Source organism: Musa acuminata, chromosome BXJ2-3 (genome assembly GCF_036884655.1).
Source record: "Musa acuminata AAA Group cultivar baxijiao chromosome BXJ2-3, Cavendish_Baxijiao_AAA, whole genome shotgun sequence".
Classification (NCBI taxonomy): domain Eukaryota; kingdom Viridiplantae; phylum Streptophyta; class Magnoliopsida; order Zingiberales; family Musaceae; genus Musa; species Musa acuminata.
Window position 1 is genome coordinate 40,785,108 of NC_088340.1, and position 26,878 is coordinate 40,811,985.

At 43.4% G+C, this 26,878-nt stretch overlaps 4 protein-coding genes and 1 long non-coding RNA gene across 5 annotated transcripts; 2 read left to right on the plus strand and 3 right to left on the minus strand.

Annotated features, from left to right (window-relative positions):
* Positions 1–2,165: 2,165 nt before the first annotated feature.
* Positions 2,166–3,989, plus strand: LOC135608287 (uncharacterized). Its single transcript, XR_010485483.1, has 2 exons — positions 2,166–3,445; positions 3,536–3,989. It is a non-coding gene; the product is annotated as an uncharacterized LOC135608287 (long non-coding RNA).
* A 4,054-nt stretch (positions 3,990–8,043) lies between these two features.
* Positions 8,044–10,373, plus strand: LOC135607618 (protein trichome birefringence-like 4). Its single transcript, XM_065099571.1, has 5 exons — positions 8,044–8,713; positions 9,246–9,438; positions 9,545–9,762; positions 9,813–9,971; positions 10,058–10,373. Exons 1-5 carry the CDS (start codon positions 8,130–8,132, stop codon positions 10,371–10,373), a joined length of 1,470 nt encoding a protein of 489 aa, XP_064955643.1. The 5' UTR covers positions 8,044–8,129.
* A 383-nt stretch (positions 10,374–10,756) lies between these two features.
* LOC103978738 (leucine-rich repeat extensin-like protein 6) lies at positions 10,757–13,433 on the minus strand. Its single transcript, XM_065100990.1, has one exon. It carries the CDS (start codon positions 13,313–13,315, stop codon positions 11,162–11,164), a length of 2,154 nt encoding a protein of 717 aa, XP_064957062.1. The 5' UTR covers positions 13,316–13,433; the 3' UTR covers positions 10,757–11,161.
* A 6,745-nt stretch (positions 13,434–20,178) lies between these two features.
* LOC135608289 (transcription repressor OFP14-like) lies at positions 20,179–21,559 on the minus strand. The gene has a single exon (XM_065100992.1). The coding sequence runs from the start codon at positions 21,242–21,244 to the stop codon at positions 20,372–20,374; it is 873 nt and encodes a 290-aa protein (XP_064957064.1). The 5' UTR covers positions 21,245–21,559; the 3' UTR covers positions 20,179–20,371.
* A 131-nt stretch (positions 21,560–21,690) lies between these two features.
* LOC135608288 (aldehyde dehydrogenase family 2 member C4-like) lies at positions 21,691–24,929 on the minus strand. Its single transcript, XM_065100991.1, has 8 exons — positions 24,753–24,929; positions 23,546–23,688; positions 23,068–23,451; positions 22,911–23,000; positions 22,649–22,822; positions 22,286–22,561; positions 22,143–22,204; positions 21,691–22,071 (listed from the first exon to the last, which is right to left on the minus strand). Exons 1-8 carry the CDS (start codon positions 24,856–24,858, stop codon positions 21,798–21,800), a joined length of 1,509 nt encoding a protein of 502 aa, XP_064957063.1. The 5' UTR covers positions 24,859–24,929; the 3' UTR covers positions 21,691–21,797.
* Positions 24,930–26,878: the final 1,949 nt, after the last annotated feature.

Genomic DNA, 26,878 nt, shown 5'->3' on the forward strand with positions numbered 1-26,878 from the left:
GAATGAACAGAGAGATTATTACATTTTAATATTTGTAATGGATGTTCAGAAGACTGGAATATTAGATTTTCACAGGTTATCTTTTTGTTCTATAGCCTCTTGTAGAACAAATCATTTATCATATTTTGAGTTGTAACCCTTTTGTGACAATAGTTTTGCAAAATCCATATAAGAATATGATACACTGCCAATGAGTTTAGCATCTAATAGATGGCTTTAAATTGTGCCTTGTGCATCACATTGATAAGAACCTCAATAGCTATCTCATTGCTGTGAGCATAAATTTATTCATTGTTTGTCTTGTGTTTGATTTGTGAACAAGTGAATTCCAAATTTAGATGAATCATTAGTTATTTTAGCCATCAGCTAATCAACAAACCTCCCATTTCCAGCTCTGGCAGAAGGTTATGCTGAGAAAGATGTTTATTAATCTATAATTTGTTATCGTATTTTCTCTCCATTTACTTGATTGTATCAACCATAAAGTCTTCCTTTCTGGGAAAGCATGCCAAGGAGTTTCACAATTCAGTTATGGATGCATACTTTTTTTTCTGATGCTCATTCTATTTCGCTTTCTTTCCCAATTTTGCAGGGACTCTGGATTTTATTCAATTGTAGGTTGTGTCATATATCTGCTAGTTTAATCATATCTAGATTTTGCTGGTTTTATTCTTTTACTGTATTTACTGCTTCCTAAATGTATTTTTACAAGTCACAGGGAAAGTCTACCATGGAGTTTCACAGGTCAGTGTTTGGCCGTAAAGGTCAGTTATGGATGCATATGTATTTTCCAATGCTCATTCTATTATACTTTCTTTCCCAGTTTTACAGGGACTATGGATTTTATTCAATTGTAGGTTGTCTCACATATCTGCTAGTTTAATCATATTTGGATTTACCTAGATTTTTTTTCCTGTATTTCCTGCTTCCTAATTGTTGATGTTCATTTAGGTGTTTTATTATTTCTTTTTTCTAAATCATGTGCTTTTTTGTGATGATATATCTAAATACTTCCTGTACAAAAAAGTCAAAAAGTTTTCAAGGCAGTCTTCTTTTCCTTGCTGACCTCGATTCTGATTTTGATGTAATTGAATTGCTTTCATTTGTGTTTTAATCATGTTCCTTTTTTGTGAGTCTCATTAATGTGTGCAAATGTTTTCTGTGAAAACTAAAAGCTGCTTGTGGAGTGTTGTTCTAATTGGTTTTGTTTTTTTGGATTACTTCTGACAGGTGAAACTTTGGTTATGAGCTCACTGAGCAGTGCAGATCTGAAACCTGAAATATCTGAGTGGAAAACTTCACTGTCAAGCCACTTCAGGATTAAATTGTTGAAGCAATGAAGCTAAGGAGTTAAAGGTGAACAATGAAACTTTTCAACTGGTACAATAGTGCTCTTTCTTTAAGATAATAAGTTCAAAACTATGATTATATCTTTGATTGGACTACAAAGAAGTTTGCAAGTCCCCCACCATCATAACATTTTCCATCTATGTTCAGCACGGTGTAACTTTTAGGCTTTTTGCTAGTTTTCTGTACAACAATACTGATGCTTATTGTTGTGGGTGTCACAAGCAAAAGAAGTTTCTACTGACATTGTAACTGGAATTTCGTGCCCAACATTCTTATAAATATTCTAGATTCAGTCCTTGATGATATAGAATTTTCTTACTTTTCACATTTTGGTAGCTTCTTGTACCTGTAGCAAGTGTGAATCTCTGAAGTTCTGTTGAACCATATGTCCTTATGAAGATGGTTTTATCAGGCAATCATTTTCTCAGTGGTAAGTTTTAGGGGATAAAAAATACGTGATATTACTTGATATTTTCTCACTTAACCAGGTGAATCTGGTATCTCTTGTTTATGAAGTGTCATGCAATCTTGAATCCGTTAGGGGGAAGCCTCCAAGTCACTCTTTGGTGTGAGTAATAACCTGCACACCCAACCATGTTCCCATCAGATGTGATATTATTTGAATTTTTTCTAATTTTCCACTATATTCCTTGACATCCTTGCGGGGACAAATCTATTTTTGGTAGATCTCATGAGAGACAGATGATGCTACAATGGCAGCTCCACCCTCTTGGATGCTCTCGCTGAGATATATATATGAGTACTTCCCTGCTGGATCTACTAATATCTACATCTGCTGTTCTAGGTGAGCTGAGTACCATTATTGTTGCTACTTTGCGTTGGCTTTGTCTGTGAAATGCTTGGAATTTTCCATTCACGGAGTCAGTATTGTAGTATCAAACAGCTATGATGTGAAATGCTTGGGATTTTCCATTCACGGAGTCAGTATTGTAGTATCAAACAGCTATGATATAATTAACAGCTATGATTATTACATCAGCACCTGTGTTAGGACAAATAAGTTGCACGAATAATGCATATCTGTTGCTAATATTAGAAGTAGACTTGTAAAAATCTTTTTAGTTGTTTGTTTACATATCAGTTGCAAATAACCCAAGTATATCTTAAAATGCTTCATAATAATTTATATAAGATTAAGTGTAATAGTTTGACAAGGCAACTATTGAGTTTGTTTGCTTCACTAGACCTGACCTGACTTTGATTACTCCACCAGGCTCAAATCTTTTGCATGCCATAGAACTTTGGATACAATAGCTTAGATTGTCCTGTTCATAATCAATGAGTTAAGACTGGTATACATGAACTTGATGGGCATGGTATGAGTAACTTGAAAGCATATTGAACCACTTGGTCAAAGGCCCAAGAACCCAGTTATTGGGTTAGTAGGTCTATGGAATTGTCATTGTTATTGCATGGTAGCACTGATATGGTGCAATGGGTACCAGGTTAGATAGAAGATCATGTGTGGGTTTAACATCGAGAGGAAGGAACCGTCATTGCATGGTAGCACTGCTATGTTGCTACGAGTCCCATATTCCACCTTCTAGGAAATGATCTTACATTGTGTGTTGGTCTTGAGGAGGTCGGAAGTGGGGAAATGATGATGGTTGTGATTAACATGATTTCTATGATGCTTTAAAGATAGAAATAAACTGTTTTGTTATGTACCATGCTAGCTTTGTCTTTAATTATATGAACATAACTATTTTAGTGTATGGAATCATTCAAAGTTGGTTTCTATGTTGCTTGAGTTAGATTACTCTTGAATATTCAGCAGTGAGATGGAGCATCCAAATGAAGTGTCAACCTTTTCTTTAGATCAGGTGAGTCGAGCCACATGCACTGAGGCACCTTTGGTTTTCATGGTTCGGAAAACATGTCTTGCAAAATCTAGACCACTGCAGAGCATATATGGTTTTAAATATTTAAATCCTTGTAAGATTTTGTTTACAATATCCATAAAGTTCTTGCAAAATTATTTTCTTCTGTTTTCTTTTGATTGTTAAGTTTTTCTCCTGCAGGTGTTATGACGGCTCTGGCAATTGAGACGGAGTGTAAATACTTCTGAAAAGAGGTCGTCTTCTATCTTCTTCTTCCTCTGAAAACAGGCAATTGGAGCGGTCGTCTGGATGGTAATCTAATTGTGTTCTTGAATGTTTTGCAGCGCATTTCCAAAACCTTTGAGGTTGATATCTGCCAGCAACAGTGAAAAGTTCTTGGGATGTACTTTGGAGTGAAACAGAGGAAAAGGCACATCGATTGGAGCACTCGCAACGGGGAAGAGCTCGTCGCAAGCAGAGGTGGAATTCTTTGCAATGGCAAGCAGAGATTCATGTGGAGAAGAATCAGACCCCTTTTCCCTTCCTCCTGCTAATTAATTTATCTGACTTGTGGGAACATCGATGGTGATTTCCATGATATGTTGTTGGATTCTAATATCATGAAACATAAAAAGCTCATCTTTATTATGATGAGAGAGGGGTTTATTTGTTTTGATTACCCGTATTTGCACTCGTGCATTTTGGGTTGCTAACTTGGGTGTCGAAGGAATTGGATCGAAAAACCTTTCTCGACTTCGGTTTTTATGCAAGTGGCACATCGAGAGTTTGATGTTTTCACTTTGAACAATCTTGCACATATGAGTTCGGATCACATCGAGTTGATCAGGATGTCAATAATATTTTTCCTCATCATTTTAGCGCTAAAAGGAGGTCCTGATGTCGTAGGAACGTCCGCTCGTCAACCCTCTCAATAAACGCTCGAGCAAGGAGGCTTTACTCTCGACCCATGTTATCTTCACTTTAGAAGGGCAACAATTATCATTTCCACACATTGATGTATCCACATCGGTACAAATGTCGATATGATACTGGCATATATTTAATGACCTGGGCCTCTCACCTCTAGGGGTGATCTCAAGCCACTTGCTTGTCTCTATCACAATGTTTTTGAATCTCACTCAGCAAGTACATACACCAATGGCCATAATATAAGCTATCGTAACTCTTTTGCCCAAGTTAGCCGAATAGGCGATACTACCAATTCAGTTGCGATCATCGGCTCAATCGCTACCAGCACTGGCGCCCATCGAGGTTCCCCCACCCGATGTGATGCCACAACCCAGGAGCACCCAAGAACCATCGAGCCGAGGGTGCACTTTGCTTCCCAACCATGGAATTTAATGAACCACACCACCACTTAACCCTACTTGAACCCGAGACCCAATCGATAAATTCGATGGAGGATTCCTATGGATCCAACTATGACAAATGGACTGACACTTGAAAAAGATGCGATGAGAGTTTCAATAATCCAAAGGAGAAGTGTTGGTTGACCCCACCCTTCACCTCGGGTCAATCGATTCACCGAAAAAATCTAGGAGGAATCAATTCCAACGAACTTCTACCTGTGATTGTTGGAGGCATTCAATGACAGTGCTGACCCGATAAAGCACATCGTAGCTTTTCGTAACTAAATGTCATCGTATGACACTTCGAACGCTTTGATTTACGCACATTCCCAACCACGTTATGAGGTCTAGCACAAGAATGGTATACCCACCCGAAGTCGCTTTCCATTAGTTATTTTGTCTAACTCATGAGGGAGTTTGAACTTCATTTCCATGGGAATGTGCACTTGCGACCATCGACAACAACATTTCTTGAACTAAGGCAAGGGGAGGAGGAAACGCTTGCAGAATTCGTTGCTCGGTTCACTAATGAAATCTAAGGCATCGTGGATGCCTATTCATCACTCATAATGCACACATTCATGATGGAGCTCAAGTCCTCTCATCTCTTTTAGTCATTGGTGGAAAGGCTATTAGCGACGATATCGGAGGTATTTTAGAAGGCTAATCAATATATTATCATCAAGGCAATGGTCTCTGATAAGTATGAGAAGTCACGTAAGAGGCCAAAGTAGGAGCGACTATCAGCCACTCAGGCCCCGAGGTCACCAAGGCGAAGAAGGAACGAATGACCCAAGTTACCTCACCTAAGGTGCAGAGATTAACCTATAGCTTTTCTTGACTCAATGTGTTGCAGGTCTCTTATGAAGAGAATGCCTAGACCGATACGTTTACTAAATTAGCATCAACCTAGGCCCTAAATGAAGGTTGCTCATTGGTCGAGACATTGCCGACCTGAACTATTGAGAAGCATCCATTGGGGTTAGGTCATGATGATTATGCCCTAGTGTCAAGCTTTAGTCTACCATACTTTTTGGTACTAGTTATTATTATTATTATTATTATTATTATTATTATTATATAACTCCAAAATAAGACCTTAACGTACCAAGATAGAGACTAGTCCGATGAATAAGCCCGATGATGCAACAAGGACTAAATCGGGTAAGTAGACTCGACAACTCAATAAAAACCAATACCTCATAAAACAAGACAACGATCACCTCTAACTCTCAATGAGGCATTACTCAAGCTCTTCTAGTTGCCTCGTCAACTTAGCTCCTTGAGCCTCTACCTTAGTGAAAAGTACTATGTCTACCCTTTTCCTCTTCAGCTCATCTATTTCCTCGTTAAGATTATCGATCATGAGGGACTATTGATAAATAAGGGAGTCAATGTCCCATACATGATCGAGAAGGGTCATGATGTAATGATAATACTCTAAGTCAAAGACAAATTGGTACCCTAAAAAGTATAAAAGAAATTCATCATAGTGGGAGGAGTAAGATAAAATATACTCGATGTGTGTGAGTTAGGAAAACTTAATTAGCGTAAGAAGAAATTTGTCATAACGGAAGGCGCAAGATAAAATATGCCCGAGGCACATATCTTGAGAAAACCCAACCCGTGTAAAAAGAAATTTGTCATGGCGAGAGGCACATGATGAAATGTGTTTGAGTTGTGTGTCAGAAAAACTTGACCCATGTAAAAAGAAACCCTCCACGATGTAGACACATGGCAAAATGTGCCTTAGGCACGTGAATTAGAAAAACCCGACCCACGTGAGGAGAAATCCACCGTAACGAATGCATGGAGCAAAATGTGTTCGCGACATGTGAGTTGGAAAAACTTAACACATGAGAGGAGAAATTCATCACGGCAAAGGAGTAGGGCAAAATGTGCCCGAGGCATGTGAGTTGGGAAAACCCGACTTCTTGAGAAGAAATCCGTCGTGGCAAAGGCGCATGACAAAATGTGTCCAAGATGTGTTAATTGGAAAAACCCAACCGCGTGGGGAGAAATTTGCCATGACAAATGTGCAAGACAAAATATGCTCGAGACACATGAGTCGAGAAAATACGACTTATATGAGCAAAAATCTATCATAACAGAGATACAAGGTAAAATATATTCGATGTGCATGACTTAAAAAATTTTGCTAGTATAGTCAAGAGTCCAAGGCAGGTCCAGGGAAGGCAGTTCAAGTTTGTTCCCTCCTTGGCACCCACATGGACAAGAGGCCAAGAGGGAACCGTTGAGGGTAGTTACATGCTACCTCTTTATGAAATATTCTATATTTTTATGACTAGTTATAAAAGGTCATTTTCACTACGATGAAAGAGGAGCTTACTTTTTTTTTTACTATTTACATCTACACTTATACACCTCAAGTTACTAATTTAAGCATCGAATGAATCAGGTTGAAAAATTTCTCCCAACCTTGGTCTTCGACATCTCGAGAGTTCGATATTTCTACCTCAGAGGTATTTCACATAATCCTACGCATATAGATTATGACCATATTGATCTGACCAAGATGTCAATCATATTTTTTTTCTCATCATTATTGATGATGAGTATTTATGGCAATAGCTTTCCTCATTGTCGGTGACTAATTACTCTTCTTTTAACGGACTCTTCCAATTATGCAAGTCATTTTATCACATCAATTTTGTCACTCCCCAACCACATGAATATTAGGAAGGTGACACCATTCACAACATATCCGACCATTACATACCAAAAGACATCCGATGATTCTACAATTTTGTTACTGTTGAAAATTTTGATCCATCATCGTAAGATTTTGGATTCGAATTCTTCCTTCGTTACTGATTAAAAAAAAAAATACTAATGATATTTTTCACTCGAAATAATCTAAGTAAGAATGACCGATGAGATTCTCATCAAGACTATAACAAACGTGGCATACACTGTGGTCAACACATAGCACATCCATTTATAACCAAACAATTATATATGGTTAGAAAAGTCAAAGAACAATAATTGTGATATATGAATGACTTGTTTTCCTAAAAGGATGTGCTGTGTGTTGGAAATCTATTATTCCCGATTATTCAATCAATATTCCATTTAATTCCATATACGATCCCACAATATCACACATTAAAAAAGAGAAGAAGAAGATCCATAAAATAAGTTTGTTTGGTAAGTTAGGATAGGATATGCATTATGAGAGGCTCCATTGGATTCATTAACGTACGATCCCGTAATGTAGATGTGTTTTATACACAAATCCCTAATCGTGTCAACTTAGGAAACAATATGCATTATGCATGCATGCATGCATTCATGTGTTACCATTCCCGCTTACGCCCCCTTTAAGTTGGATGCTTCGCATCGGAATTGGAATTCCATTAGGATTTGCCCTCTTTGACTCCTCATTATTACTACTATTATCATTGTCGCTGTGATTGGAATTAGTATTACTACTGTGATTGGGAGCGAAGAGATCGAGAACATAAAGCTTTCTTGCACCTGCAAATAAGGGTGCAACTGAAGCGCCAACCGCCCACTGCAACCTTCTCGCTCTCCCTCTCTCCCTCTAATGGCCTCCTCCATCTTCAAGTACGTCTTCATGGACTTCTTCAAGCCCATGCTCCAACTCCTCTTGTTCGTCTTCCCGGCGTTCTACACCGCGGTCTTCTCTCTCCTCGTCTTCTTCGCCTTCGTCGTCTTCCTCGGCCGCAACCCTCAGCCCGCCACCTTCGTGTTCGACCCCCAAGTCATCGCCATCGCCGACCCGCGATCGGTTCCTGCCGACCACGCTAACGCCAGCGGCCTTCCCTTCCCCGCTCCTCCTCACGCGAACACCTCCCTCGGCGTGCGGAGAAAGGCAAGCCCGGAGAACGCTTCCGATCTTGCACCCGCCTCAGCGAACCACTCCGCCGAGGCCAAGAAAGGGAGGGGTGGGAGTCCGGAGAAGGGACAGAAGGCCTTGGAGAGCAGTAAAGATTTGGCGGCGACGTGCGATCTTTTCGATGGGAGGTGGGTGTTCGACGAATCGACGCCGAGGTACCCGCCGGGTTCGTGCCCCTTCATCGACAGTTCCTTCGACTGCTTCGGCAATGGCCGGCCGGATCAGAACTACACCAAACTCCGGTGGAAGCCTAAAGGCTGCTCGATTCCGAGGTCCGAAGTCCCATCCCTTTCTTGCTTTACGTTTCTTTTGTGTCTTCCGTTTCTTTTGATGCTGTTTTTGGGGTGAAGTTTATAGATTGGAGATTTACTTTGTGCTTCTTTGTAACTACAAACATAAACATTTGACCTCTGTTTTCTTCTTCTTCTTCTTCTTCTTCTTGTATGGATTATCTTAACAATCATGTAGGATTGACAACTCTGTTTTCTTCTTATTGATAACCTCTTATTTATACTATCATCTTAAAAAATAATAATAATAATAATATATAATTTTATTGAGTACAATCATATCATAGCTAATGATAATTTAAGGATATTTAGGAGCATTGTAAATATTAAAAATAATTAAAATTCATTTATTTTATTTCCTGCTGTATGTCTCCAATTCACAGCTAATCGCTTTCATCCTCTCTCTCTCTCTCTCTCTCTCTCTCTCTCTCTGTGGGTCTCTGAGAGAGAGTAAACTGAGGGTTTGTAGTAGTAAATTCTACCCTTCCTAAGAAGACATTGGCTTCCTATATAGGCTCGAGGGGAAGAAGATGCTGAGAGCGTTGAGGGGGAAGAGACTGGTGTTCGTGGGCGACTCGCTGAACCGCAACATGTGGGAATCGCTTCTCTGCATCCTGAGGCACCCTCTGAAGAGGAAGCACCGCGTTTTCGAGGTGTCCGGGAGGAAGGAGTTCAGAACCGACAATTCGTTCGCTTTCCGATTCGAGGTACGCGGTGCTACACATCCTTGAAGGATATCATCCATCTTCTCTTCTCTCTTTTGTCGTTGGTGGTGGGTTTCGTTCATGCACCTCCTGCTCGCGAACCGCGCAGGACTACAACTGCTCGATCGAGTTCTTCCGGTCGCCGTTCCTGGTGCGGGAAAGCTCCAGGGTGGACTCGCAGGGGAAGAGCAGGGAAACGCTCCGGCTGGATTTGATCGAGGCGTCGTCGGATGCTTACAGGACCGCCGACATCCTCGTCTTCAACTCGGGCCACTGGTGGACGCACGAGAAGACCTCGAAAGGGTGCGAGGAACATGCGGCGGCATGGTCTCTTTCCGCTTTTTTGCTTCGGCCATCTGATGTGTTTCTTTGGGCAGGAGGAACTTCTACCAGGAAGGCGACCATGTCTATCCCCAGCTGAGCGCGGAAGACGCGTACCGGAAGGCGATGAGGACATGGGGAACCTGGGTCGACACCCAGGTCAACTCCAACCACACTCGGGTCTTCTTCCGAGGTTACTCCTGGTCGCACTTCAGGTAAACCACCGGAGACGTGCGGCGATTAGCGACGCGCCGTCGATCGATCCAGGACCTGATGAGCCGCATGCATGCTCTTTTTGCAGCGGCGGGCAGTGGAACTCGGGTGGCAACTGCGACGGGGAGACAGAGCCCATCACGGAGGACAAGCACCTCGCCAAGTACCTGAAGCTGACGGGCATCCTGGAATCTGTGATCGGGGAGATGACGACGCCGGTTCTCTATCTCAACATCACGAGGATGACGGACTACCGCAAGGACGCCCACCCGTCGGTGTACCGCGTGCCCGCCGGAAAGAGGAAACCCGGAGAGTTCCAGGACTGCAGCCACTGGTGCCTCCCCGGAGTCCCCGATGCGTGGAACGAGCTCTTGTACGCGATGCTGTTGAGGGAGCTCAGTTGATCAGACTATTATTAGCAGCTAAACAGGACTGGGAGCACCCAAAGAAGGATGTGGAGAGTCAGTCGTACAGGAAGACATGATGGCAGCCAGTCCAGTATGCAAGTTTTAAGAAACACTCGTGTACATTATTATAGTTTCCCCAACGTATCAAAAACCAGCAAGAAAGTAGATAACGATAGGAACAGAGGCGTATGCGGAGGAAGGAAGGCGTTCGGCAAAGGTAGCTTTCACCACCTTCACCGTCGGTGCCTGCCTTTTGGACGACGACGACAATAAGAAGAAGAAGAAGAAACATTCTTACGAAGCAGAGCTTCTTCGTATGGCAAAACTGCAAGCAATCGGATGAAGAAAAGACGGGAGTTGAACATCAAAGGAGCACACCATGAAACGAAAACAAGCATAGTAGGGAATGAGATGATGGTTTACTTTTTAGAGTCGCATGCTCTACTATACATTAAGTTTCACTGCACCTACACTTTTTCTGTTTCTCTCGCTCTGATTCTTGACTGCCTCTCATAAACCCATTCGTTTATTCACAACCCCGAATCATATATATGTATCATCACCCTTCGAACGACCATGGAGACGCTCTCTCCGTGCCTTGTTTTCGAGTCTTCATCACCTTGAGAAAGATGGGAAGAATAAGAAACGGAAAAGAGATTTTGATGGAGAAGACGACGAGACTGCAAACACATGAATTCAGTAAACAAGGGGCAAAAGGAAATGAAATCCTAAATTTGGGGATTGGAGGGTGGGTGGGTGGGTGACGAGGAAGATTTGAAAAAGAATTAGTAGAAAGGAGGCGGAGGGGACGCGTAGGTGACTCCGACGACGGGCGGTAGGGGTTCATACAGGGGAGCTGAGGGACCAGGTGATGGCGGCTCGATGCATGGGGGAGGTGGTGGCTCGATGCATGGGGGAGGTGGCGGCTCGACGCACGGAGGTGGTGGCGGCTCTATGCATGGAGGTGGAGGCGGAGGTGAGTGTGGCGGTGGAGAGTGCAGTGGAGGAGGAGGGGGTGGTGATGAGGTAGGCGGCGGAGGTGGCGGTGAGTTAGGCGGCGGGGGTGGTGGTGAGTTAGGCGGTGGAGGAGGTGAATAGATCGGAGGTGGTGGTGAACTAGGCGGCGGAGGTGGTGGTGAGTTAGGCGGCGGAGGTGGTGGCGAGTTTGGTGGCGGAGGGGGTGGTGAATTTGGCGGCGGAGCGGGTGAATAGATCGGAGGTGGTGGTGAACTAGGCGGCGGAGGGGGCGGTGAGTTAGGTGGCGGAGGGGGTGGTGAATTAGGCGGCGGAGGGGGTGGTGAATTAGGCGGTGGAGGAGGTGAATAGATCGGAGGTGGGGGTGAGTTGGGCGGTGGAGGAGGTGAATAGATCGGAGGTGGCGGTGAGTTGGGCGGCGGCGGAGGTGAATAGATCGGAGGCGGTGGAGAATGCACCGGTGGTGGAGGAGAGTTGTGGGAAGGTGGCGGTGGAGATCGTTTGCAGTAAACAGGCGGTGAAGGAGATCGCGGGCAGTAGACTGGTGGCGATGGAGATCGTGGGCAGTAGACAGGTGGTGACGGGGATCGGACACAGTACGGTGGCGGTGGTGGTGAAGGCGACGGCGGCGGTGGAGATGGTGGAGGAGGCGACGGTGGTGGAGGAGATGGCGGAGGAGGTGAGGGTGGTGGAGGAGATGGCGGGGGAGGCGACGGTGGCAGCGGCGACGGGGATGGCGGAGGAGGTGATGGTGGCGGCGGAGAAGGCGGAGGAGGGGACGGCGGCGGCAGAGCCGGCACGAAGGGCTTGCAGCCAAAAGCAGAGCAGTCGACGTGGTGGTGGGAGAGGAACGACCCACATTGGCGCTGGGTTCGCTGCTTCGGCCTGCCGGATAGACAGTTCCGGCGGTCGTCGAACGACTCCACCGCAAAGCACTGAGGCGGCTCCTCGGCGAAGAAGTTGTAGGAGTAAGTGAAGTTCTTCAGCCGCGGCAGGCGGCAGATCGAGGCGGGGATTCCACCGGAGAGGAGATTGTGCGCGACGTCGAGCTGCTCGAGGTTGAGCATCCGGCCGAGCGAGTCCGGTAGCGGCCCCACGAGCTTGTTGAAGCTGACGTCGAGCACGGTGAGGCCGGTGAGGAGGCCGATCTCGGGAGGGAAGCACGAGCTGAGGCCGCTGTTCATGAGGATGATCTCGTTGAGCGTGCTCGACATGTTGCCGAGGCTGGCCGGAAGGCAGCCGCGGAAGTGGTTGTGGGCGAGGACGATGACGGAGACGGGGGAGTTGCCGATGTTGTCGGGGATGTCGAAGGCGAAGCGGTTGTGGTTGATGAAGATGGCGTCGAGGTCTTTGTCGAACAGCTGCGGGGGCACTGCGCCCTCGAACTCGTTGAAGCGGAGGTCGAGGTACTTGAGGGAGGGGAGGCGGAGGACGACGTCGGGAAAAGGGCCGGCGAGGCGGTTGTTGCTGACGTCGAGCTCGTGGAGGAGGGCGAGGCGGCGGAGGGAGCGGGGGAGGGTGCCGCAGAAACGGTTGGAGTTGATGTGAAGAAGGGCGAGGTCGGCGAGGAGGCCGAGCTGGTCGGGGAGGTAGCCGGCGAGGTCGCCGTGGTTGAGGTCGACGCCGGCGACTACGGTGAGGTTGGGGTCGGAGGGGAGGGAAGAGCAGAAGACGCCGGTGTAGGCGCAGACGCCGGGGCCGACCCAGTCAGCGGTGAGGTTCAAGGGATCGGAGAGGATGGCGAGCTTCCAAGACTGGAGTGCAATGTAGGCGTCGCGGAGGCGAGGGTTGGGGAAGGCGGAGGAGTTGGCCGGTATATCTTCCCCCCGATCTTGGAGGTGCCGCCGTAGCCGCCGCATGTGGCCATCACGGCCGGCGCACGAGGAGGCGACAGGGAGGAGGAGCAAGAACAAGGGGAGAAGGAGGAGACGGGGATCTGGCTTGAAATGCCGAGTACTCACCATCTCATCCTTGTCCTGTCGCTTGCGGTGGAAGAAAGGAGGAGGAGGCGGAGAAAGGGTTGCAGCAGCTGCCGGTTTTTATCGGAAGAGGAAGAGGAGGAAGGGGTGGGGGAGAAATCAATAAACAAGTGGTGGAAGAGGGGAAACGGAAAGGGGGAAAAGGGAGAGGAGTGCATGACACAAGTGGACAGCTCAAAGCCTCACCGCAACAACAGATGGACGGTTTGGATGACCGGTTTGCTCGCGTCCTGTGTTGTTTTTAGTTATTGATTGCGAGCGGGGGTTAATTAATAATAGTATTAATTCGTTTCGGCTGCTGCTCGTACCGCCGGTTGGGTTTAATTATGGCATATGTGGATTTCTTTACGCCCATCGAGCCAAAAAAGAGAGGGTTGCACGTTACGTTACGGAGGATTTGTGTGTTATTTCTTATTATTATTATTATTATTATTTCATATACTCGACGCGGTTCGTTAGTAAGGTAGTGGCGAGGAGGTTGCTGCAGCTCCGACGTATCCGATATGGATGTGGTCTCCGCGTTCACCGTTTTCTAATGTATAGGTGTTTTCGGTTACTCTGCCTCTGCCTCAGCATCCAACGGCTAATACGTTATTAGTAGTCGAGGCTGGTTTGACAGCGCGACATCCGAAGAAAGCGGGCCCCGCGTGGCACCTCCGGCTCCGTCGTGATCTCCAATCTCACACACATATATATATATATATATATATATATATATATATATATATATATATATATGTATGTTGGGAGGTCATGCCACTCCATTCTCACCGCGTGGCCTTCATACGTAGTTCGTGGCATCAACTACGCTCTATTTTTCCCTTCAGTCGTGTAAACCATTTGAAAGCACAAACTGGAAGCATGGATACCTCTATTTTGCCGAGCGCTTAGCCAAGTGTTCTGAAACATTGGACCGTTGTTGTCCTATGCCGACACAACCTTGGGAGCAGGTGGTATTTGTTGCCTGGGCCCCGCCGTAGTCCCTACACCGATTCGAATCAACTCGTCTCTTGGGGTGTGTTTGGGAGTTTATGCTCGTCTTTTGTTGAGACGATACGTGATTGAATTTTTTTTTGTTTTTTGGCCTTTTCCAGTAAGTGAGGAGATGGCAGGACGAGGAACCAACCAATAGATGGAGGAGGCAGGACGCAGAGGGGCACGTGTGGCGCGGTACAAAGCGCAGACACATGGCAGGAGGGGGGGCGGCGGGGCCTTCAAGTTTGCTGCCGTCGGCACGAGACGTCCGCGTGCGCCTTTGATGGTGTCGGTGGCCAGCGCCGACCCGACCCGACCCGACTTTGAACCCATAGCAAACCCGAAACCAACGAGGAGGGATGAAGCGAGAACCGAACAGGAACGATACTACGTCACACCATTTTGTTTGGCCTCACGAAGACATGCCCTCTGCATTGTCCAACCTGCAGAGTGCAAAGAGAAACAAACAACTCATTTCACCAAATGGTCACGCAGTACCTGATCGTTTCGTCTTCTCCTTTCCCAAGTGCTTTCCATCCAAACAGGCTATAGGTGATTTACGCTTTGCCATATGTATGCAAAGTGACATACATCTATTATCAACTATCATATGAAATCCTAAGTCACCAAAACAAGTCAATCATCAGCTTTTTTTTTTTTTTTCTTATCCTCTAAAATATCAAAATATATCTTAAACTTAATATAAAGGATTTGAACTACCCAAACTCAAGAAGAATCTCAAATTACTAACTTAGAGCATAAAAAAGGATTGACTTAAGAGTACAATATTTTCACCTTGAAGATATCCCGAACATTCTTCCGAACTCAAATCTGGACCACGTCAAGCTAATCAAGACATCAATAATATTTTTTTCTAAATATTTTCTTAAGTCATTTGCAATAAATATCCCGTTTAGCAAATTTTACCATGCCCAAGTTCTTCACCTCCTCCCTGTCTACTTAGTAAACACCAATACTAGGTTTAGATCTAGTCATCGGAAGCAAGTCTCCAAAACCAGTTTCTATGGATTCATCATCCTCTCTCCCCCTTTTTTTGTTTTTAGGGTATATAAATAAATATAACAAGCCTATATTGAATGAAAGCAAAGTATCACATAGCTATTAGTTTTAGTACTGGAGTAATTAAAGAAAACTTTTAGAATGTTGTCAGATCAGAAGCCATCTTAACAATGACGAGTGTCAAAAAAAAAATTCAAAACATATGCTCATTCAATGCATGTATTAAGTAGAAAAAGCAATTCAACACAAACTTGCTTACTTGGATGAAGCCATGTAAATAGGTATTTCTGGCAATTACAAACAAATATACACAATCACTCACCAAGCGAGGATGGCCAACTCCCATATATGATGCATATAAAAAGATAGATGATGTAGATGATTACTGCAAAGTCCAAGCACTTTCTGGCCCTTTGGATTTACATAGAACATGGAAACTGCCTGCTCAAACAAATAATATAAAGAAAATTAAAGGATATTTTCTGGAACATATTTACCTAAGCACAATTAACAATAGCACTCTTAAACTAGTAGACAAAAATCAGTGAATGTGATTTATTGGATTCTAGTTCCTTGCATAAAGCACTTGGATCTGCCAATGATGACAGCATTCCACGAAATTATTACACGTATAGACATGCAGGTTGAAGCAGTCAAATCTTTATCATTGTAGCTCTAAGGATATTTGGTTCTTCTGCAGCTACATCAACATTCCTCAAGAAGATAAAGGAGACTACAATGTAACACATGATAAACTTAATCACAAAAAACATTTAAGTGAATCTCAAACCTTCAACAATTTCCAAAGAGTGTCCTTCATGTACATGTTTCCCTGTAAGAGTCTATGAATCCACATAACTGGTTACTGATAGAATCAACATGTAAAATATGATAAGACTTTAATTTAAATTCTGAATCACCAACTCTATCTGAAACTTGTTATCCTGATAAGAAAAACAGAACAGATACTCTCTTTTGCTAGATATAAAGTTCCCTAAATGGGAAAACCCTTTACATATTTTGCTTTTGGCATTGAACTGAGAAGTGACGATGCATTTTGGCAATCCGTTAGTCGCTAGTGATAAAGCAGGGATGCCATCCAATGGAATAACTACTTCTGTTTGTCTCTGAGACAGCTGAATAGGAAAGACCAGCCTGGCAATGTGTGTAGCTGGACAACTCCGCTGCCTAAAGTAACAAAGATTACTTTCCATTTCATCATTGTTGCTATCAGCATGCCTATGTCAGAGAAGCAGCAGCACAAACCTCTACTGACCATATATATCGTCTTAACAGCTGGCGGAAGGGTTACTACTTACAGTTCACCAGTAATGTGAAAGAAATCAAGAGGACAGAAACATAAAAGAGACGTGGATGAGGCTAGTTTCATACAACATTGGTGACTTAATGGAAAGGATAACAGAGCATCCACATGAAGCAGAGATTGGAGACCAATTCACTTAAGTAAATCATCAAGGGGTATGATTAAAGGTACGTTTAGGAACACATTTGAAATGTGCATTGATAGTCCAATGCACATTTTAAATAGAGTGGTGTTTGGCAAATTTTGTTCAAATCATATTTGGCTTGGATGCTGCATTACAAGTACTCAAATGTTGTTGCTACCTCAAGGTAGCATTACCATTTTAACATTTGCAGGATGCTAATGTAATTTTTTTTAATTTTTAAATTATCCTAATGACATTATTTAAGATCACAAGATTGCCAACATGACTTAGTGAGAAACCAACATGATCCATGTCTTTTATAAGTTAAAAATTTATTTATTTATTTATTTTCAAAGGTTTTTTTGCGTTCATTTATATGATTATATTTTTTATTTATTATATACCTAGGCCATATGTAATTTTTCATTTACCAAACACTTAAGGGTATTCCACGACTACACATTCACTCAAATATCTTTCTCCAAATGCATATTAGAAATGCAAATGTGTTCCCAAACGAAATCTAACTATCACATGATCAAGTGAAGGATCCACACGCGCATAAAGCACAAACATGAGGATGAATAAGTTGAACCATCAATGTGTTCCTTCCCCAAAAAGAAAATTCAAATCTATCTTGATCGATGATTGCATAAATATTTCAAACAGATGGGTTTTACCCTACCAAAGGACAGGGCTTAGTTTTCAGGTAGATTTTGCAAATTAGAGATAGAGTGCAGCCATGTGTGACAAAAAAAACATCATTAGTATATGTAATATTCTGGAACTTAATATCTACAAAAAATAGTCCATCATAAGAACAACAATATCAAGATATTTAGTCCATGCTCCAACAGAGCAAAAGTAATCCCCAGCACATTAGAAAATAATATCAAGAAGTGTGCTTAACAAGACTCAAGTTGATCTGCATTAAGATTCCAATCTAGAAGATAACAACATTGGTATGACATAGGTGACTTATGTTCAAGAACAAGAGAAAGATATACCAAATCAGCATCATGTTGAATTTGGAGATTTCCCCTTGTAAAACAAAAGAAAAACAAGGCCTCGTTCCAAATTAATTAGATTTGGAGTTTATGATAAGTCAAATCATTTACTATTGAAGATAACATCACAGACGAATTCAAGGGCTCATGTCCTTGTTCCAGTGTTTTTTACCATGTGCTTTTGGATTGTATGTCCCTCTTCCACCATGAGCAATCGGCATACACAAATAACATTTCAAATTGATGATACCTTTGATGTACTATGACCACAATCTTTCTAAATCCATCTTTGGTTCAACACCAAAAACACATCTCAACATCCGCGCCTCAATAACATTTAATTTTTCAATACAAACTGTTCCCTTAATCCCCAACATGATGATCCTTAAGCTATTATCACCTTTAAGCCATTCCAAACAGTTTATATTCTATTTGACAGCTACTCAGCATTCACACACCAAATGCACTTCTCCACATTATCATCTCAATCTCCACCATCTAATTCAATAAGAGTCTCTCAAGATCTTCTACTTTTCAACATTTCAATGACTAAGCAACAAACTTGGAGAACTTGACATTGAGAAAAACTAAAAACCCATGTGGTAGTAACTTTGGTGTCATTTGACGATAATGTTAATTTCAACAGCGAGTGTCAGCATGCCTCAGCTAGCTGAGTATTTGTCTCAACCTGGATTCAAGCTCAAGAACTCACCATTCAAGTACCGGATAGTTGGCCAAGGCTGGAGAATCAAGAAATGGTTCACTTAATGGAAATCATAAGCACAATCGTGCAAGTTTGTGCCACCAGAAAAGTAGACAAATTCTTGGATCATCTACATATACAAACGAGCAAAGAAGTGAAATGACTAGGTGAAGAATTACCAGGGAAGACAACCGAGAAGAAGGGAGCAATTGCGCACCAACCGTTGATGGTAGCGGCAGCGAAGGTGGAGAAATTAAAGTGGCTGAAGCTCATCCCGTGTGCTGACCATAATGGTCATGAGCAGTCCAAGAGTCGAGCATTAGAAGCAGCGCAGGCGGACACTGTGGGAAACGATAAGCAACGGATCCCACACCACCGCCCCATAGAGCATAGCGACCTACTTCTCGTCTCTGCCCGTCATAGGGATCCATCCACCAAACCTTAGCCAGAGAGCAGACCGCCGCGATTAGCAGCACCGAATCTCTAAAAGACCACCACCCTGCCTGGACCGAATCGCCCAAGAAATCCCCGGTTTAGAATTGACGAATCGGAACAGCCGAAGGATCACAGTCACCTCGAAGGTGATTGCAAAAACAGAACGCAATGGACTCCAGATTGCTGCAAGTTTTCTTGTGTAGTTAACTCCAGATTACATGGCCTATTAATCTGAAATCATGACAAAACAAAGACTTTACAGTTCAGAAGCAAATTGTTCTCTCCGTAACAACTACATTTCCCTGGAACTTGTGTTCAAGGGTACAAAATGATCCTTACCAGGACTGTGTTTACCGTTTGTATCTTATGTGGTTCTCGACTTCGACAATTATAAATATGATCAGGATCCGCAGATGACAATATATAAGAATTAGGTAGGAGTTATTGTCATCCTAGATCAGGTACGGTTAGAAGTCATTTTCTTACAATGTAATGTCTCTTTCGTTCCTAAAATACATCATGCACCCACAAAGAAGATTATGCCCCTTTTTCTCCTTCTTAGTGTGATAATCCACTTAACCAGAGTCAAGTATCCTTTTCCCTAGCTTTTCCTTTTCTTCTTCCATTTGGTTAGAAGATGAAAGTTGTATCTATGATAGATCTTCTCTAAATAGCTCAAATAACAAAAGAAAAATTCTATGGTAGAACAAATTGAAGGAGAGAGTCAAATTGTTTTGTCCAACATTCCTCGCCAATACATCTCTTCTTTCATTTTCGAGGACTTCAAAAGGCAGACCCCCAAATTCTCATCACACGGCAATAACCTATCGAGCATCTAAAGGTCCCACAATCCAAAGGAGAACAGAGTAATCCACCATTAGAGGGAATCAAGTGTCATCTCACACCACTCACAGAGAATACACCATGAAACGGAATCGAACACCAAGAACAAAACAAAGAAAAAGCAGCAGCAGCGGCAGCGGCAGCAATAGAACGAAGCGGCAAAATAACGATGAAAAAGGCAACGTAAAAGGGAGAATTTTCCCTCACCTTTTTCCTTCGATAGCAAAGCCCTATCGTAAGATCGCCCATCAACAGTCGAAGAAGAAGTGCTACAGAGAGCCATTTCGTCCTCATAAATTAATTATGCCACCACATATTTATTTTAAAAATAATTCTAATTATATACTATTATATTATTCATTCTCATTACATAACATGCAAACGATTTCAAGTGAGGCGTCTTTACGTCGTAAAATAAATTAAAAGAAAATTACTAGTCAAAATAAATTAACATAAAATATGCATGGAAAAGAGTTCATCAATTTTATATATATATATATATATATATATATATATATACATATATATAATCTTAGACAATATATTCTATCTACAATCCCGAAATCCTCTCTCTCTCTCTCTCTCTCTGTGTGATTAGTTTCAGTCCATGTCAGCCGGTTGGCGGAAAATGACGCGGCACCACCATACACCCGTCTCCGGCCGCGTCGGCTGGTCTCCTGCTCATCATCATCCTCCTACTCGTCACGTTGCCACCCGACGGTGCTCTACGCCTCCGGACCATAACACGGCGGCGGAAGCTGGCGGTGAGTTCGGTGAAGGCCCTCAAGATGTACTTATGGACGCTATGATCGTTGAGATCCAGGTAGCAGAAGAGGAGCTCCTCCATGAAGTCCCAGTCCAAAGGCTGGTTAGGGTCCACGTGCCGCGCCTCCACCATGTCCTGCATGGACCGGCGGAAGTCGTCGTAGGGGTCCTTGGAGAACGTCATCACCGCCACGCCGCCGCCCGGGACCTCCGCCCCTGCGTCGGACGACTCCTGGAAGGAGCACGACACCGATGGCGACGAGGAGAACGAGGACGAGGTGGCGCTCGCCCGGGCCTCGTCGAGGAGTGAGTTGGACGTGCCGGAGGAAACGAAGAAGGGCTCGGACGAGCGGAACGCGGTGGGCGGCGGGTCCTCGTCGTACCTGGCTGGGGGCTCGGAGGAGGAGAACTCCTCGCCGTCGTCCTCCCGCGGGTAGATGGAGTTGAAGTTCTCGTGGAGGAAGCGGTCGACGTCGGAGAGGGTGGCGGCGAGGTCGAGGCCGTGGTCATGGCGATGCTCATGCCCATGGCCGCCGTCGTCGTCGGGGTGGTCTCGATCGGCCGCGAAGGAAGGGGTCTTGGGATACTTGCACGCCGACAACAACCAACTGGTGGCGGTGGCAGGGTGTGGGGAATTGGGTATGTGCAGATGAGCTGGTACCTTCTTGAGTTTGGAGAGATACGTTCGGAGAGACTTGGGAAGGCCTTTCTTTCCCATCCCCACTCACTCTCTCTTCTCCGCCTCTCTTTCACGGGGACAGACACAGAGAGGGGGAAAGCAGTCGATAGCTATTATATAAACGTAGAGAGATGCGGCAGTTCCAGAATGATCAGACCGCATTAGGGAGAAAAGATATTGTTCGATCTTTAATGCTGCTCTGCCAGCCGTTTGAAAGGAACGAATCAATTGGATTCATTTAGTAAGGAGAAAGAGAGGGGGTTAGATATCCATGGGAAGGTTTGAAGTGACTTTATGACTCAATCTCACATTCCTCTTTCTCTGCCTACCATTCACTTCTTACCTTTCGGGAGAGGGAGAGAGAGAGAGAGAGAGACAGGGAGGGTGTGATGCCTCTCGCTTAATTCACATTGACTGCGATCGAAACGCATCATCTATCTTTGTGAGCCAACAAAGAACAGTCCAAATTCTTATAAATCGTAAGATGTATGAAGATTTTTCTGAAGGGTATACCGATTAATCGCATCATCCTTACAGACAGCTAAATTTAGATTCTGCAGACCATGGCATTATTGGTTGAGTCGTGCAACTGTTACAGCCATGGGGAAGAGTGGAGAGGAGTGACCACAGACTTCACCTGGAGGTACTTGTTGATGGCATGCATGCCGAGGTCCCTCCCGAAGCCGCTCATCTTGTATCCACCAAACGGGCATCCCGGATCGAACGCAAAGTAGCAGTTGATCCAAATCGTTCCTGCTCGAACCGACCTCGTCACTCTGTTCGCAGTGTTCAGATCCTTCGTCACGATCCCTGCTGCTAATCCATACCTTGTGGCATTCGCTTTCTCTATCGCTTCCTCGATCGTCCTGCAAGCAAGCTTGAGATCAACATCGATGCTTAACCTCAAACTCCGGTCTCTAAAGATCGGAAAGCGTACTTAAACTTCATCAGCGACATGACTGGTCCAAATATCTCCTCCTGCGCGATCCTCATCTCCTTCTGTAAGAAACAATAATCTCTCATGCAAAAACCAATTTGTCCGTCGATCTCTACAGTAATTATGCATCTACTCTTGTTTACCTTGACATCAGTAAAGATCGTGGGTTCGATGTAGTAGCCTTTGTCGCCGCAGCGTCTTCCTCCTGTAAGCAGCGTAGCACCCTCTGTCTTGCCAAGCTCGATGTAGCTGAGAACTCTTTCGAACTGTGTCTTGTCAACCTGAGGCCCCTGTTGAACATTAGGATCGAAAGGGTCGCCGACCACCCAGCTTTTGGCGCTCTGTGCTGCCTTCCGGACGAACTCGTCGTAAATGCCTTCTTGGACATACACGCGAGAGCCAGCCACGCAGATCTCGCCCTGAAGGTGTCACATGGAGTAAGGTTATGTCTCCGTCGAGATCACTACTGGATCGAAGGAGGCGAAGGTGGGACGCAGAGGCGATGCCTTGTTGTAGAAGATGGCGATGCGTGCGAGAGCGACCGCCATGTCTACGTCGGCGTCGTCGAAGATGATGAGGGGCGACTTCCCGCCCAGCTCGAGCGATACCGTCTTCAGGTTGCTCTTTGCAGCGGCCTCCATCACCAGGCGTCCCGTCTCCGTTGAGCCGGTGAAGCTAATCTGGAAACCAAGGTTTGGAGGATGATGTCGGCATGCAACGATGCAGTAAGACAACATCACTGAGAAGGAAGAGAAGCTGGAAACGCACGGCGTCGACGTCCATGTGAGAGCAAAGTGCAGCACCGGCAGTGGGGCCAAACCCGTTGACCACGTTGATCACTCCATCAGGAATACCAGCCTATACACGAGATTGAAGTCAACGCCACCATGTCTAAAGGGAGGAAGAGGAAGAGGAGGAAGCAGACCTGCTTAGCCAAGTGGGCGTAGAACAAGGCGGAGAGAGGGGTCTGCTCGGCGGGCTTGACGACCATGGTGCAGCCGGCGGCCAGAGCAGGGCTGGACTTCATTAAGAACATGGTGGAGGGGTAATTCCAGGGTATTATGTGGCCCACCACGCCGATGGGCTCCAGCAACGTGTACCCCTGGTACTCGCCGGCGAGCTTTAAGGTCTCACCGTGTACCTTGTCGGCGGCGCCGGCGTAGTACCGGAGGATGTGGAGGCAGTGGGGTATGTCCACCGTTTTGCCACTGGCCAGAAGCTTTCCGGCGTCGACGCTGTCCAGCGCCGCCAGTTCCTCGATGTTTTGTTCGATGAGATCCGCGAACTTCGACATGATCCTCCCCCTCTCCTGATCGAGATTCAAATCCAATTTCGTTTCTTCATCTCCAAGAAAAGATGACAGTCAATGAGAGAGGAGGCGATCGAGGTGAGGGCGATCATACAAAGCCAGACATGCGGGGCCATCGGCCGTGATCAAAGGCTTCGCGAGCAGCCTTCACGGCTAAGTCGATGTCTGCCTCGACTCCCTCCGCAACCTTCGCTATCACCTCGCCTGTCGCGGGATTCACCGTCTCGAACGTCTTGCCTGCGTCCACGGCGAGTAAATCCAATCACTAGTCAACTATGGGTGTTGCTTCCGATACAAAGCATTCCATTTTTATCTCATCATCCACAGAGAATAATATGGACATAGATGGAATGAGCACGAAGGAGATATTAAGAGCAAGAGGTGGTGGTGCCTCGCGATAGACGAATGTGACAACGAGAGGTATTCATGAGATCATAGTAAACATGGACATGAAAAAAATAAGAAACTTACTGTTAACCCTTATTTACTATTCACAATATGCAATTGATAATCACTTTAAAAATAATAAAAAAATATTTTATTATTTTCAATCCTAATATTAATGATTCTAATTTTTGTTTTCCTTCATCATAATTTCTTATTTAGGTTAATTTAAGAAGAAATAATTTATAAATATTAAAAAATTTAAATAAAATTATAAAATTATAAAGAGAGATGGCACTCAAGAATAAAATCCTAAAATAACTTTTTCAACAAAATCACCCAATAATACATGGCACTCTTCTTTCAGAGCAAAAGTCAACTCATCCGGCGGATGTATCTCTGTCTTCCATACATCAGTAATGCTTCCGTATCGTTGACGCAACGTAACAACGTGCAGCACGCAAAAAGAAAGAAAAATGGTAAGAGAGAGAGAGAGAGAGAGAGAGAGAGAGAGTAATATTAGGCCAAAAAGAAGAGAAGAATCAATTCTTGTGGGCTGAGAAATGTTTCCGTCAATTTAGCAACCTCAATGATTCTATAAACATGTGGAGATGCATCTACGAATTTTGACCATAAGAAAGAAAAAAAAGTGTAGTATTAATTATTGTGTGGCAGAGAACACGAGGAAACAATCTCTCTACCAATTAATAGAGGATTATAACAATACATCTTAAGACCCATTCATCGATCGATTCCCACAGCCTTTTATCTTGCTCTAATTTCCATCTTCCATGAACAATAAAACAAAGCTTTCTTGGGAAGAGAACAGGAGAAAGTTGCAGTATATTTATCACCAGCAAAATAATATCATCAATAGATAGATATATATATATATATGTAAAGAGGTATTGCAGTACCGGAAACGGAGTCGACAAACTGGCCATTGACGAAGAGCTTGGTGAACTTTATTTCTGGTGACTTGAAGCTCTCCTTGCCGTCGCCGTTGCAGCGGTGGTTCTCCATGGAGGTCAACAGGAGACAGACCAGAACAGAGTCTCTCTCTCTCTCTCTCTCTCGATTGAGGAAGAACGCACCGTGGTGATGGGCTTTTAAGGATGTTGGTGTGCTTCTTCTTTAATTTGGTTACTGTGGATATCGACGTCTTCATTGACTGTTAGGACGGATCAATAGATCTCCGTAATGAAGAAGGCATTGACTTTGGCGGCAAACAAGGAAGCCATAGTGGCAGGTATTCTATGAATAATCAAAGTGCAGTTTAAATACAGGAAAACCATATTGTAGTCTTTTGTTGTATAGCTATTAGGGAGAGGATAAGGATGCCAATACACTACCTACCTATATATATATATATATATATATATATATATATATATATATATATATATATATATATATATATATATATATATATATATATATATATTGTGGTCTTTTGTTGTATAGCTGTGGAAAAGGATGCCAATACACTACCTATTAATATTTTGGCAAATATATACACATATATATATATATGCAAGATTTCAAAATTATTTCATCAGACACATCAAAATAATCAATGAACATGCTTCCCACTCCAGAGTTATAGTTGTTCCTTTCTGTCATCTTCTTACTTTTCTTCTGGTTGGCACATATCTCTCTCTCTCTCTCTCTCTCTCTCTCTCTCTCTCTATCTATCTATATATATATATATATATATATATATATATATATTCTTTCATGTTGAGTTAATGCCCTATAATCCTTTGGAAACTGTGAGCAAATCTATCTTTATCAGCATGGAAGTGGTCTTTGGAAACCATGATTTTCCTCTTCGTGTATGCTGGTCAATTGACAAGAAAAGCTTCTCAGTTTGAAAATTCCTGGATAATGATTTATTTTTATTTTTTTTTCATCAGTGTGGCCACTTTTGCCGTATCCCAAAAAGTTCCCATTTTCCTCACCTAAAAGTTATAGCAACCGAGGAAGTTAAAGATCATCATTTCTTAGGTTTCTTATTTGTTTCACAATAAAAACATGAAACATTTGATCTTTTATGCTAATTATAGTGTTCTTGAGTTTTCAAACATATTTAAAATTAAAATAAAATAATTATATATATATATATATATAATAATGAAATACCAGTTTGATCCGAACCGAAATCGTTGATTCTAATTTTCAAAAATCAAGAATTATAATCGTCCCGTGACGACGAATCATTCGATGGTTGGATTATATGATGAGTACTACTTTTTAGTATTTTTGAGATTTAAAAAGGAAAATACTCATGATAAAAAAAATTATTATTTTCTTACGAATTCGTCCATCGTTATTTGTTCTATTTGCTGGTGTCTTCGATGGTGGGAAAACGATCAGACAATATCGAGCATGTTGAAGGCTTAGTCTATTTGTTGTATTCTAATTAATCACCTTCGTTAGGTAGAGCACGAAACTGCATGCGAAAGTGCGCCCAATCAAAAAACTGGATCGGGTAGAAGAAAGAGCTGAGGACGTCTCCTGATGGCCTAAAAAGAGTCGGTCGGTGAAGACGACGACATCTCCGGACCGACATGAGGTGCACGCACCTAAGTGCGCTTCCCTTTTAATCTACCTAGGATCGGATAGATCGAAATTGAGTGGGTTTTTCGATTTGATTCCTTTGATCAGTCCTCGACGACTGATAGAACATATCTAAGATGATGTTTTATAGCGAGTTAATAAAAAAATATATTTTATGAAATATTTCTTGATAGAACATTTAGTAATCATCATTTTGAATTGATGTTGATCTCATCTTGTTATTATACCAATTAGAAGTTTGCTTTGAGACAAAAGTATTTTGATCTTTTGTGTTGTTGTGTTTAATTTCGTCAGTATTATATCGTAACATCCTTTTCGAACTAAAAAATATGGAGTTGATTTTTTAAAATATTATAACATTTAGAAGATTGAAAAACACGAGAAGAATTACGACGAATGGAAGAAGCATTCGTCGTGAACAAAAAAAATATTTTATTTCTTGCGAAAACGGCACCAACTTCAA